Source organism: Rissa tridactyla, chromosome 3 (assembly GCF_028500815.1).
Source record: "Rissa tridactyla isolate bRisTri1 chromosome 3, bRisTri1.patW.cur.20221130, whole genome shotgun sequence".
Lineage (NCBI taxonomy): Eukaryota > Metazoa > Chordata > Aves > Charadriiformes > Laridae > Rissa > Rissa tridactyla.
Window position 1 is genome coordinate 21,722,735 of NC_071468.1, and position 14,768 is coordinate 21,737,502.

A 14,768-nucleotide genomic window follows, 5' to 3' on the forward strand; every position below is an offset into this window, starting at 1 on the left:
TAGAACAGAGGACATCGCTAGTGTTGGATTATTTCTGGCGGACAGATGCAGGACAGGCTGGAGCAGCATCCCAGCATAATCAGAGCCAGAAACAGCTACAACTGCAGCAGAAGAGGTGCACGGTTCCAGTATGCTCTGTGACACAGGGAAGGGGGCAAGAGGGTGCAGCTCCCTTAGCCCTCACAGCAAATCCACAAATAAGAACAACTTAAGGATTTGTGCCACATGGAGTCATTCACATCTGGGCAAAGTGAGGATAAAGTAACATTTCTGTGCTGATGGAAATGCTTGCATAAAAAAATCAGGTCCTTGGTATTTTCTGAAACACAAATATTGGCAGTGGTGGGTTTTAATGTAAGCAGCCCGTGCCTGTAAGAGAAGAAACTGGAAGCAGCTGGGACTTGGAGACTTAACCAGTAATTTACTTTGAAGAAAGAGTAGTTTCAACTGCTAGATTGTTAACAGTCAGTGTAACGGTGGGCATCTGATACAATGCAATCCGGTAAACAGGCTGAGCTACTATTTCTGAATCACTGCCATGAAAAAAGGTCCCATCAGGTCTTGAGTGCTGTGGAGTTCTGTGGGCCTTACTGCCATTCTGCAACCCACGCATCCTCTGGCTTCAGAGAATGTCTTAAATGTTTCATAACCTCAAAATCCTGAGCAACCAAGGAGAGCTTGCCTGTGCTTGTTTTATTTATGTTGCTGATGGGCTTTTCATAATGATGAAAATCAGCTTCACTGCCATGCTTAAGAAGGTGAGAGTGCAATGTTCTGATCAGGAAGTACCCTGAGAGGCTAGCAACCTTGGGTGGCCTCTTGCACATTGATAAAAGAGGAAGAAGCCATTGGTCTGTGAAGGAAAAGCCATTGGTCTGTGAAGGAAACCCCAAACAGTGAATTATGTACAGGCTCTTTTTACTGCCTGTAATAACAGAGGAGGATTTTTACAGGGGCCTCCACGTGGTTCTGCAGCTCAGCTCTCTCTCCACATCCCCAGACATGGAAGCGGTGACTAAAGATTTACTAACATTGTGGAGGCAGGGGAATAAAGGCAGGAGGGAAGGGGATCTCTTGGAAGTAGAGAAAACCGGAGCAGACATGAAGCTGTATCCGTACTACTAAGCTAAACAGCGACGGGCTTGTTCTCTGGCTCAGAGACCAATTGGCATAGCTTGTGACCACACTGTTAAATTGAGCTGGTCTCCAAAGCAGGGCTGCCACGCTGCCTGCTCATGCTACAGTCCTGAATCGCGCTAGCAAATAATTCTGCCAATTGCTAGTTGGCCTAAATCAACTAGTTAAGGGTGTGACACTGAAGAATATTACAGGGAAGAGAGATTCTGCTGTGATCCCCTTTGCTGCAGGGTCCTGCAAAAACGTCTCTGCCTCTTTGCTGGCAATTGCCTTATTGGCGGCTGAGGAGGAGGAAGGCCAGGGTGTGGGGCAGCTACTCACTGCCCTTTAGATCCTAGATACTCCTGCAGCCACCAAGCAACACTGACCCTCTTCCACTGTCCTCTGTGGACAGTGCTGTGCAACTGCAAGAGCGGGCTGTGCAGCGAGAAGCAGGTCCTCCCAAAAAGGCCAGCAAGGAATGAAAGCCTTGTATGGCCAAGGCTAGAACTGGCCACATCACCAAGTCACCAAATAGCTCTGGCCGAGTTCCACAGAAATCCTGTCTGGTCTTTCCTCTGCGCTGAACCTGGGCTGCCGCAGGCAGTCCTGTAGCCATGCCTTACACTGCACGCAAGTGAATTCAGCTCTCGGCTCCCGCCTGGGTTACCAGCTGCCCTTGCCCAAAGTACTGGGACTCGCATTTGCTGTCTTTGCTACTACATAATATCTTGGTGCACAAAGGCTTTAAATACACTGCAGACATATGGACTGTGACCTGGAGATTCTTTGGGGAGTGGGCAGTTGTTCCGCTCAGAGTGCCTAGTACTGGAAATACAGCAGTAACAGCATCAGGAGCGGGAAAATGCAGGCTTAATAATTGGGAAAAAAAACCCAAAATGTAGTGAATCAATGTATTTCCTGGCAGTTTGTCGGTACCAACATTACAGTTAGACAACTTTATTACACTGATGAATACCCAGGCCACAAGTTAGTAGCTTCTTACTTATCAATCAGTCAGCTTAGCCAAACAATCCCTATTTGCTATTGAATATACTTGATGGCAATAATTTAGGGAAGATGAGCTGAATTCTATTGTCAAGCTGTATCTGAAGTTATCACTGGAGGACAGATGTCTTTTTTTGATGCAATTCCCCATCTTCCTTCTGTGCACCAGTCCTGTGCACAGTGACACACAGATGCACAGTGACAGCATCACTGGTTGTGAAGAGGCAAGGGCACATGCGCTTCCAGACATTAGTATATGCTGTGCACCTCGCAGGTTTGCCATTTATTCCCTGCTTCAGCTCTGCCCTGAAGTTCAGAGTTACAGTTGCTATTTTGGATGGTATAAGCAATAATTATAAACTAATACATTCACACATGAGCCATTCTGACTTCATTGGGTAAATTCTCAAATGCTGGCATGCTACTTAACTTTTTCCTCAGTTCTGTCTTCTGTCCTTGCTCTTTTATTACCAGTTCTGGTTTTGAATACCTTATGTATCACAGCTGAATTTTTGAAAATCAGAGACAATAGGTGGTATTTCATAAACCTCAACAGTGCACTGTATTACAGCTTCTTATACAGACTTATAACTTGCCTTTCTTTGCTTAAAATTCAGTCCAAGTCATGGCTAAGCTGTAAATAATTTTTTTTGGAGGGGGAATGAAAACTACATACTGTAGGCCAAATATACACTACCTGCACAGAAACCTTGACAGGCTCTAATGTCTAAGGACCTGTACAAATGGTGAAAGTCAAAGTAACTGTATTGATGTGAAACAAAAAACTCTGATTTGCAATAGCTGGGGATTTGGGCAACACCTGGTCAAAAAAAAAAAAAAAAAAAAAGCAAAACCAAAACTGTGTAGCACATACCTATATTCTGGCTTCAATCATGCCCATAAACAGATTCTTCTCTTCCATGAGCATTCAGGGATGGTTTACACAGGAAACAAGCGATCGCTGCCAAGCAGATATACTTGTTAAATGTGGTCACTCACGGTAGAGCCAAACTCGGTAGCACATTCCATTCCCTGGCCCTGGGCAAGGCAGGGGTTTTCCAGAGTGCTCCTTGGTGCTGCGTCAGAGATGATTTGGCCCTGTGCATTTCATCTCTGATGCATTATGATTTTATTTAGAACACATTTAAATTCTTCAGCCTCCATGCTGCAGAGGCAAGGTGCCAGTCTTCGGCAAGAGGGGGCAGGACTATAAATAGAGAAGGCTAGGCTGCCACGGGCAGCTTTTGGTCTGCTTAAGTTTCTCGTTTAGCCTGGGAGATGCAGAAATCCAATCTGCTGAGGAGATACAGCATAGTACAAGCACTAGCAACAGCTCTTCTCTCCAGCCAGTAACTATCTTTCATTTCCTAGGTACACAGATACAGACGCTTACCTTTCCTGAACAAGGACAGCATAACTATTCATCTATACTTCCCCCCAGCTCCCAGCTTTTTGCAAACTCTTGCCACGCAAACCGTCATGTACTTTCATGAAAACGGCTACTTATGAGGGAAATGCATTCCTTCATTTCCAAACCACAAATAAAATGAATCCCCAAATTAAGTACCCAGAGGTAACAGGCATTTCATCTTTTGGAGGCCCATGGCGCTTTAAGAAGTGTTGTTTATTAGTTCTTGCTCTAATTTGTGCCACCATCAGGTAGGCTCACTAGCTCTCCCTGGAGCTGTTTGTATAAGGAAGGGACATTTTTGCTGTAGGCCAAGTACATAATAAAAAATACCACCAAGAGCACAGTTCTGCACTCAGAGTTCTTTGTTTTCCCTCACAAGTACCTGTACTGAGAGCTTTTTCTTCCCTTACTCTGTGCTTGACTCAGAATTACTAATAAAGAGAGAAACCATATTTTCACAAATTTCCGCTGTCTAGCATACCTTTCAGTGAGTATATTTTATTTAAAGAACAAAGCTAATGGAGGCCATCTCTGAACAGTGCATTTTAGACTCAAAGCACTTGAATTGATTCTTTGAACTCTACACCCCCAGCTTTTCAAAGCAAGCTGCAGTCAAGATTGCAGAGCAGTAGTTCCCCCTATTCCCTCCTGCTAGGATGCACCCTAAGAGGGACGACATTTAAAATAATTTCAGAATATGCTCTCAGCATTACACTATGCACACAAGCAGATGGAATTACTTGTGCCAAAAAAAATATAATCAATCATATACTAAATATTACACTTGAAAGCAAACCATCAAGTCTTAAGGAAGACAGATGGATCTCATAAATCTTCACCTTCACCGAATATTTAGCCTGCATCCCTTGAAAGAGCACTTGCGGAACTGTGTACATCTAACATGCTACACAACCTGCCGTTTGCTTGCCAAGCCAAAGTAAAACCTGCATGTACACCTGCGCAAGAGGTTAGCACAGCATGTTTTTGACAGATGTCATTAGCCCTTGCTCAGGGATCTTGACATTTTGTGCTCAGCCTTAGAAGCTTTGGTGCCAGTCCACAGCACTGGGAACCTACCTCGCCAGGGCATCCTCATGGTTCTGGACATGCTGGGGCACCTTCCCAGAGCTGAGCCGCTGAGCAATGTGCCTCCTTCACAAGGGGATGGATTCCCACTGGTCAAAACTAAGGGCTGCTTTTCTGTAAGCTTTTGTTAGTTTCAGATACCCCCCAGTTTGTTACTGGGCTTTCATCCCTGCTGGTCCTTGCTAAACCTGAGATACAAGAGCCTAAATTTGAAGGCAGGCTAGAGCTGAGTATCAGTGACCTACTAAAGCCATGGACTTCCACAAACACATCGACTGTATGGTTTACTGCAATTTTCCTGCTGGCCTCCCAGCATTCATGATTTCTCCATTCCACAAGGTTTAAAAGCCTGTGAGCCTTTTCTACCCACAGGTGCCTGCTCTCGTTTTCCTCAGCTGGTTTAATAAATTAAGATACCCAGGAGTTAATACTGACAGTTTTATCTCACTTGTATTTAGCTGGAATCTTAGATGAGAAAAAAATCTGAAGCCTCTCAGTCCAAAGCTTGTCACCTCGTGCTCACCAAAACAGAGCTGACTGACAATACACGAACAAATTTGCATCCCATTTTCCTGTCAAGTTTGTGATTTAGCTATCCCAGTATCATTTTTCTGACACAAGCTGTTATTTCTAGATTTTGGGAAGCCAGTGAGACACTCATTTCTTACTATAAATAACTGTAACGCAGTAGTAGCATAGAATCATAGCAAGGTCCAGTTTGGATCCATCAGCACATTCAGACCTTTTAGACCTGCCTCACCCTCTAGTGTGTGACTTGCAGCAGTAGAGAACTCACCAGTCCCCAGCAAACTGAAGAGGCAGAGCGCTCTGATCTGTCAGATCAGAAACCTCTGATCAGAAAGCTCTTTCAGAGCTTTCCCCAGCAGCCTGAGGACATTGCGTATCCCCAGGTCTGCATGTTTGCCATTTCTCACTACCTGAATCCCAGTCGTAGTGTCGTCCTTCTGCTACAGTTTCTCACCTTTCAACCCAGTTTCCCCTACTATTTTCAATAGTCTCTACCCTGTTTCCCCCATTTGCCACTTTCCCTACCTTAACTTTCAGTATTTGGCTGTTTCCTCTTCCTCCTGCATCTTGCTTGGATGCCCGTTGGTGGCAGGACCAGTACAGAGATAAAGCCCCGGTCCCTCTCTCTTTACAGAGCAGCCTCTAGTTTTGAGGAGCAGGCCCTGGAAGGTTCAGGCTTGATGCAGCACAGGTGACTCACCCGAATTTGTCAGGAAACAATTCCTCAATCGGAAGCGTGAGAAAACAGAGCTTCTTTGCAAATGGCCACACGGGGGCTTTTTTGTAGTTAACCTGGACAAAGCCAACATTTTCCCATAACAATCTGGCTTCAGAAGTAGTTAAATGCTTTTACTAGAAATTTGCATATGCACATACAAGTCACCTGAAAGCTAAATACCAAAGAAGTGACAAATGAAATCATTAGAGCTTACTGAAATTAAGAAGACTCCCACCATACATCCACAAATAGAGGATGTGCCTGCTAAAAACTGGCAGCAGCACACACTGGTAAAATCAGAAAAGAAACACAGTGCAGATAAGGGTAATTACAAGAAAAGTTCAGGTGAAACTACAGTAACGAAGCTACTCTGTCATACTGGGTTTTGAAGAAATGCTGAATCGATGTTAAAAAAAAATAAGTACCTTATCAAGTTTTTCACAATGGAGTTAAATTTTAGAAACTTTTGCTGCAAAAAGAGGAAGTTTTATCTAAGTACTGCACACTGTTCTTGTAAACCTATACAAGTACATTCATTCTTTCACTCTCTGGATGTTTGAATAATATACTTTGTTTGTATTAAGACAACACTCCATGTAATTTTATTTGTAGAATACCAAGTTACAAACAGATAGAAAAACAACAGACCATAGAAACATGTTATGAAACCAAACTAAAATAATAAAACAGTGCATTTTACTCAATAGTTCAATTTCAATACACTCTTCAATAAAAAGCTTACTCCATTAAACCTGAATATTTCAGCATTCATTATAGTTTCTATAGTGTATTAGAGAGTCACTTTAACAAAATTCTAATTGATAGAGCCAATAACACAACGAGTTTCTGTGAGGTAATATATAGTAGTTACCATTACATGCACGCATATGGACAATACTATATATAAAAAAGCCACACCATTAAACAAGTGTGAACAGATTTGCACTGTGATTAAACTGAACACAAATAATTTAAAGTGATTTCTGAAATTATAGATTGCGTTAACACAAAGGCACATTTTATTTCAAATGTAAATTCACATTTCTAGAAGGTAAGAGTTTTGTGCCCAGGAAACCTCACAGTCAAACAACTCTAACAGCATATATCTGAACTTTCAATAGAAAGATCTGGTTTCTATTTCTTTAATCCAGTTTTAATATGGGAGAAATTAAATTAGAAACAGAAGGGCTATCCCTTCTGTATTTACAGGCTGCAAGCTATATTGCGTTCTCGTCAGAAATTCTAGTTTTCCTGTCAAACTTTGTTAAGCTTGGTAACTATCAGCACCCTCACAGTTTGGTCAAAGGCACCACAAACACACAGTCCCTTTTTGTCAGGGCTCCAGTCGAGGCTAGAAATCGGCTGCGTTGACAGAGTCACATTCTGCAAGAGGCTGAGTGAACCTGCCACCCCCATCTCAGCTCCTTCAGAATCCTTCTTTGAGCGCTGAGATGGGTACTCACTGGCAAGAAGTAAAGAAAAGGAAAACGTGCACTTAAAATTTACTCATAAAAACACATTTAAAAAAGACACAGAGAAGGGTTGCCTCTGCTTTCAAGATAAGGCAAATAAATGTCTTTAAAATAATGAATAATCGTATCCAGCTATATCCACATCACATACTTAGTAAATGTTTCATGAAAAGAAAAAATGAGGCAGGAAGTTTTGCATCCTGACACCTCTCTCCTATAGCCCTTCATTTTTTTAACTGCTTGGCTTTTGCTAGAGGCAAGAAAATTTCATCTCAGCTATCCCTCTGAAACTTAATGCACTTACTTCACGGCATTTAGGATGATTCAATTATTTTGCCACGTAATGTAAGAAGATGTAAATTTAAGAATCATTAAAAGTCCAGGCTTTCAATATTCTTCTCAGACATAACTGCTACCATATGACAATTTTAAGAAATCCATTTTCTTCATTTATCACCTTGTTAACCAAAGATTTAATTATGACGGATATAAGGATATAATTAGATCTTGATTATGTTAAGAAAAGTGAGAAGGCCAAAATTCACCCATGCTGTTGTCACATTCTTTTAGGAATTAATTCAGGATTCCAGATCAAGTATTGATACCCTTTCTACTGCATTTGTAAGCAGTAATTTTAACAAGATATCTGAGGTTGGAAGTGTGACCCCCCCCTCATCCTTTTCAGGAAGATTCTTTCTTAAAGCAATTAAATGGTGCGTTTCTTATTGCCCTTGTTGCAGGCTAGAGAGCGATCACTTACTATTTCCAGAGATGAAGGCTTCCAGCTCCTCCACTCGTCATAAATATATCTCTGTTCTGTGGTAGGTGCCGAACCTGCCATATGGTAGATTTTTGTGCCTAATAACAAAAGAAATCAAAATCGTATAGAAGTCAGTTATGGATGAGCTTCGCAAGAAAGGACGCAGAATCTTAAAATGGCAATCACTTGTACGAAGAGAACCCGGCCTTCTCATGGTGGATAGCAGAACATCTGCTCTGAGGTACATTCCCTTCCTCTGGCCTTGGAACAGGACTCCTTGCAACTTGCCACAGGAGTGGCCAGTTCCCATGCAGGACAAGCCAAGTCAGGCTTCAAAAGCACCCCGTCCTTCCGCAGAGATACAGCAGCAGCCCTGCCAAGGCTCACGCTCACTTCAGCTTCTTCCGGACTGGCCATATAAGCAAGGTTAAATAGAGGTAAAAGCAGCTGTGTGTAAGCACGTTTTTTGAAACTGCTCTAGAACTACAGGATTCCCAGGCTCTTAAGTAACAGAGTCACCACAAGGTTAATTTCACTGTTTGACATCCCTTAAAATCATTACTGGAAGGGAATATACTACAAACACCGTGCAAACACAACAAACAATCTACAGTTCAAATGTAAATCTCAGCCAGGGCACAGCAAGATCACAGAGCAACAGAAATCACTTAGAGAAAAACTGCAACGCACCTACTCTGACTTAACGCATATCTGTCTGCAAATGTCCAAAAGGAAAAGCTTAAATGCAGTGAAAGAAAGATAAGATGATCCATTTTCACATTTTGGTTACTACAAACAGTAATTCAGTAAGCACTTTTATGTTATCAAAGTACTTCTAACACCTTATCTGCTTTGAATGGTGGTAGGGAAAATAGCAATTTAAAGATATTAAGACATTAAGTTGAAACTCAGCTTTTTCTAATTTAGGCAGTCCTGGAGAACTTCACCACAAAAATTCGTTTTCTCTAATTATCACAAGATTTTGTTCACTAAAAAAAATTTTAAAAATACTGCTTTATAAAGAACTTAGACTAATTAACGCAATGGTCACAGATGGAAGAAAAGAGGCCAGTAAGTCTCTCCTATATATTCTTTCACTCACTCCCAAAGCAATCCAAAAATGCTTGGTACTGAAGAAAAACAATGATTTCTCTGGCTCACCTGAGGTCTGGTGAGTGCAGAATGAAAAGCGTTTGCAAAGGGCTCACTTTGTTTTGGGATATATTTAAGATTTGAATCTGCGTGCTCATCACAATTTAATATGACCTCCAATAAACATGACACATGACTCCCAGACGAGGGGCACAGCTGAGTGCACAGAGGTGCAACCACACAGAGAAGCCCAAATACCCGGTTATAAAAGGGATGAAACCTGGGTGAGTGCTGGCAGCGAGAGGCAAGGGGCCCTTTCACTGCTTGCACCTGGGGCCACACCAGCCACACTGCCGCACTGCTTGTGCCCCAGTAACACGAGCATCTATTACCTATCGAAGACAAGTCACCTTAGACCCGCAGTACTTTGACAGCATATATTCAAACAGTCTGTCTCTTGTTAAGAAATACTCTGTCTCCCCATACCTTCTCTGAAACAGAAGCAAAACCTTTGGTTGGATGCTGAGTTCTCATATCGAAAACATGGAATTTTCCCTCAAGTGATGTGGCCACTAGCTTGTTCATATTTACATCTTTTCTGTCAAACTCCACACTGCAAACCTGGAAATATAAAAAAAATACATTCAGCCTTGAAATTTAGCTACTGCTAAAAAAAATAGGGGTTTGTGATTTGTAAAGACATATTAATCATTGGTTATTTTTACAGTGACATCATCACCAATTTGGAAATAACAAAATCATCTGAAAACATGAATCCACTGAAGAATACCCCATGCTATCCAGACCAAGAACTTGAGGGGTGCAGTTTGGTGAACTTAAAGAAAACGATTCCTTGGTACAATCTCAGCAGAAATGTCTTCCGGGAAGATTTCAGGTAGACAAACTCCTTTTAATTTTTCCATCCCGCATAGAAGCTGGAATGAAAAATACTTTTATAGTTTCCTTACCCCATTCTTAATGTTGGTCTCCCATTGTAGTGACATGGTTTTTAAGTCAAATAATTTAATGTCCCCGTTGTCGTATCCAGCACATACGACACGTTCCTCTTGATTGTAAGCATTGCCTGGAGAAAGAATTAATTAGAATACAGAAACCCTCCCTCCTTAGGCTGTAACTTTCAGACATCCTAAACCTGCAATTTCAACTTACATTTATGCCAGAAAAATATTACTATTGGGATATTAAGATTAATGAACAGTCTGGTTTTCAAACCTGAAAAGTATAGAAAATATAGCTTCAAAATTGGCAGTCTATTTCTTTTAAAAATATGAATAAAATTCTTACTCTCCCTGACATTACAGCCTTAACCGCACACACCAAGTACTGCACGCTGGTCTTGTAAACCCATACGAATACATTCCTTCTCCTAAATCCTCATCTGCTGTTAGGCCACACTTCCTAGACAGCACCACAGCAGAAAGCGGTTCCTTAACCAGCCTCTCAAGCGTGAAATGTTAGTGGGACAAGAAGCCTCTTCTGCAGACCCAGACTCACAGGGAGGCCCTGCGCACTACCACGGCCGTCACCAGGCAGAAGCCTGCCTCCAGGAACTCCCAGCTGACAGGTTCAAGGAAGCACAGCAGTGCCTGAAAGAGGCTGGCCCAGGGAACGTAGTTCAAGATGAACCTGGCCTTGGCTCACGTTTCAGTAACTCAAAAGAAAATTGAAGAAAATACATGTCCACTTTTTTCTCCATTTGTCAAAGCAGAAAACAAAGGTATCAACAGCAATGAGTGTTACAATTGCACCTACTTGCCAAGAAATGTCCTCTCCCTACTATCAATTTTGTTATTATAATCCATCCACTTATCAGCGGTTTGTAAAACTCACTTCCTGACTGTAGGGGCAAAAATGGAGGTAATCCAGAAATACCAGCTTGTGTAGAACACAATCCACTTGTTCTCTCCAAAGCAAAAACGCAGAGCACACATCAAGCATCTCTATGGTCTTTAATTAGCTCTTAGCTTCAAGGATCTTCTCTTAAATTAACGCCTTAACACTTGACAGTTGGAACTATGCTACAACAGCAACTTACGCACTGCAACATTTACACTCCATCAGGACAACGCAGCTGGATATACTGTTTTTACAGTCCTCGGCAGAGAAATAAAGCTTGCACAGCTTATCTGTGAAATGACTGACCAAAGGCGATAAGAAAATGAGTCCAAAACCCAGCCATCACAAAACTGTCTTCTTTTGAAAAACACATTAAAACCACATACATTTGACAACGTTGAAAAGCAAAACCTCCTACCGATTGGTCCACACAAAATAAGCTATTCCATAACACCCAGAAATACTTTGATAGTCCTCAAAGCACAGTCATATTAGAGGGAGGAATGGTTATAATCTGATAAATTACCGAATGCTACTGTCCAGCAGTCCCTTTTGCTCTCCCCCTGTACAGGTTCCATATTGGCGACAGGCGTATCTTTCTGTCTCGGGTCCCATACCTTCACAGTTCCTGGGAAAGAAGGACAATGGATTTTGTATTATGGATACACCGCCACATTGCGTTCACCTTCCCAGGGAAGGCCTTTGCTTTTCACCCTGATCATTCAAAACACAGGAGCACCTCTTTCAATTCCAGAAAGCCAGACTGCATTTAGCAGATAGAAAAAAAAAATATAACAGAAATAAAGCAAAAGTATTTGTTAAGGATGTTTTTTCTAGCTGATATTTTGCATTTATGCTGCTTCCCATTCCTTCTGTCCCACGCTCAGTGACAACAGTATCTTTTGCTTATCTACAGCTTCTAAAAGAATTAGAGAAAATTTGTCCCAAGCAAGACTGAAAAGACAGCGTACGAAGAACTAGTTGCAACGGATTTGTAACTAGTTCAGATGGCAGACTGCGCCCTGCCATCAAAGCTTGCAGGATACTTTCTCGGAATAACTGAAAAGACTTTCAGAGTTCACTAACTCACCATCTCGACTGCCAGTCACAATTTCTGGTGCACCTTCCCCAATTCCTAAGCCACCTACACCATCTATACTGTTTATGATTTCCTTATGACCTTTCACAGAATACACTGGTATTTCAGGAGCTTCTAAATTCCTAGGCAAGAAAGAAAAGAACAGACAATATGGCATTTTCCTTGACACTCAGGATTCGTATGAAAACGAGAGGCAACGTGAGCACAAATTATATCAGCTCAGATTAACAGTGGGAACAAAATACGGATATAACAAAGGGAACAAAATATGGGGAACAAAATATGGGTATCACTATTAAGAACCACATGTCTTTGATTCCTTCTCTGGCTACTGCTTTAGACTGGTCTGAAAGTTTTTGCTTAGTTCTGGACTTCCCTGTTTGTAAACGCAGTTGTGGGATTCACCACAGTGACCCTTAAAGAACAATTTTTTATGTTGGGCTCAAAGTGAATCACGCTACAGACCAAAACGCTCCAATTAGCTTTACCTTCAGTTAAGTACATAAAATGACCTTATTCGCTGATCCCCACCCAGATCTGACTACTGCTCTTCAGCTTCAAATGAAAGTCGCATGCAGCCGTGGGTTTCACTGTTCTTTCCCAACGATTCTCATCCTTTGAGAATCCTTCAGAATTTATTTTTAATTTCAACTAATGACTAATCCACGTCCTCTTGCTATCCCAACAAAAGAGAACTGATAGTTCCTTGGCAAGGGAAATATTATTATAGTAATAACAATAATAATAAAAAACAACCCAGCCTCTTTTCAGAGGAGGACCTAGAACGTTAGCAGGTTTTGTAGCTGCACACAGAAGAGGCAAGTGAAAGGCACCGAATTAAACCACTGCGCAGAATTCACCTTATTTTTACAAAACAGAGAGGTTCCAATACAGTAGCCGCCAAAGCTCGGGGCTGGGTCCCAACCATGGGCAGCACAGAGAACACTGGATGCAAAAGCCAGCCACGACAGAAACATCCCACCGAATGGACATGAACAGCGTCAAACTGAAACGCTCTGAGAGAACACGCGTGCTCACCATATGTTAAGGTTTCCGCCAAAATCTCCCGTGGCGAAGTACCTTTGCTGCAGAGATGTCGCCCCAAAAGTTCCACATTTCAGAGGTTTAGCCTTTTCAATCTTTTGGGAAAAAAAAAAAAAGAAAAAGGATATATTCTGTGCCAGCACGTGGGAAAAAGCAGCACAACCGCAGACTGCGGCAGCAGCTTCTGGAGAGCCCACGGGGTGGTGGATTTCAGGGACACGTACATAGGCTATTTGGCGCATAATACACTCAGAACACCAATTACACTTTGTATTTACTTCTTTGCGTACAGAAGAGCAGAGACTTCGGCTTCACGGTCCTACACCCCTCACGACGGCTCAGCTACCGATGCTCGGAAGCCGCCGTCTCCACCCATTTGCAGCGGAAAAACAAATTCCCCCTCCCAAAACCAAACACAACGCACCCACGGGCGCCCCCTAGGCGAGGGCGAGTGACGGCACCGGCAACTTTAACAGTCGAACCGTGCCCAAGCAGGGTGTTTTTCTCCTGGTTTTCCCCGGCCGGGCCTCACCTCCCGCAGCAGCGCCAGCCGCCCTCCCCGCAGCTCGTAGAGCTGGAGCAGGCCGCTGCCCCGCGCCGTGCTGCCCAGGCAGAGGAGCCGGGCGCTGCGGGGCACCCACTTGCAGTCGAAGAGGGTGTAGTTCAGCGCCTGCTGGGCGTGAGACGCCACCTGCGGCCGGTCCAGACCCGCCGCCATCCCGCCCCGCCGCCGCCCGACCGCGATCCAGGCCCGGCAGGAAGCGGAAGGGGCGGCCGCCACTTCCAGTCTCCTTCCGTTGAGGCAGGAGGGAGGGCACGTGGGCTCGCGCCCCAGCTGTCGCCCCGCTTTAACGGCTGCCCCGCCATGGAGGCTGAGGCGGCGGCTGAGGGCGGCTTCACCAGCGTCTTGTCCAAGCGGAGACGGAGGAAACGGCGGGCGGCGGGGACCGCCATGGAGACGGCGGAGCCGCGGCCCAGCAAGAGGCCGGCCTTCCCGCCGGTGGCCGCTGAGGCGCTCGAGGTAGGCCGGCAGGGGAGACACTGGCATGGCCGACACCGGGCCCTGGAACGGTGTCCGGTTCTCGGCCTGCCTTTGCCTCACTGGCCCTCTTTTCTCTCCCCCCCCCGGCTAGGTCGGGAAAGGGGAGCTGCGGAAGGTCGCGGTGCCGGCCAACAGGTACACTCCGTTAAAAGAGAACTGGATGAAAATATTCACGCCGATCGTGGAGCACTTGCAGCTTCAAATCAGGTTTAACTTGAAAACAAGAAACGTTGAAATCAAGGTAAAATAAGCTCCTTCTCCGGCTTGCCCCGCTGGTACCCGAAACGCGGCGCTTCTCCTCGCGGGTGTCCCTGTCCCGTCTGTTAAAGACCAGGGAAGCGTTCGGAATCTCACATAATGCCCGGGAAAAGGGAAACTGCATAGTTTGACCTAACCAGAAAACCCTCGCTGGGCGTCAAAATAAAATCTGTCAGTGTCTGCTTAGAAGCAAGCCGTTAATGTCAGTAAAATTTGAAAGTGTCAAATCTCTTCTTACCAGCATAAACTGGTGGGGTTTTGTGTGGTTCTTTTGGGG

At 43.8% G+C, this 14,768-nt stretch overlaps 1 protein-coding gene across 2 annotated transcripts; it reads right to left on the bottom strand.

The window, feature by feature from the left end:
- Positions 1–6,541: 6,541 nt before the first annotated feature.
- On the bottom strand, positions 6,542–14,254 carry DNAAF10 (dynein axonemal assembly factor 10). 2 transcript variants are annotated; one of them, XM_054197482.1, is made up of 8 exons: positions 13,724–14,254; positions 13,186–13,286; positions 12,139–12,269; positions 11,575–11,676; positions 10,160–10,275; positions 9,678–9,812; positions 8,100–8,197; positions 6,542–7,329 (listed from the first exon to the last, which is right to left on the bottom strand). In XM_054197482.1, exons 1-8 carry the CDS (start codon positions 14,237–14,239, stop codon positions 7,122–7,124), a joined length of 1,407 nt encoding a protein of 468 aa, XP_054053457.1. In that variant the 5' UTR covers positions 14,240–14,254; the 3' UTR covers positions 6,542–7,121. The 2 variants fall into 2 exon arrangements, with proteins under 2 accessions (XP_054053457.1, XP_054053458.1); XM_054197483.1 differs by lacking the exon at positions 13,724–14,254 and adding an exon at positions 13,416–13,604.
- Between the last annotated feature and the right edge of the window lie 514 nt (positions 14,255–14,768).

Bases quoted from the DNA above. Each gene is read 5' to 3' on its own strand.
- DNAAF10 (XM_054197482.1), bottom strand. From the start codon at position 14,239: ATGCCAGTGTCTCCCCTGCCGGCCTACCTCGAGCGCCTCAGCGGCCAC. The intron at 11,677-12,138 runs GTGAGTTAGTGA...CTTCTTTCCCAG, and splicing joins TGTGACTGGCAGTCGAGATG to GAACTGTGAAGGTATGGGAC. The intron at 9,813-10,159 runs GTAAGGAAACTA...TTATATTTCCAG, and splicing joins AGACCAACATTAAGAATGGG to GTTTGCAGTGTGGAGTTTGA.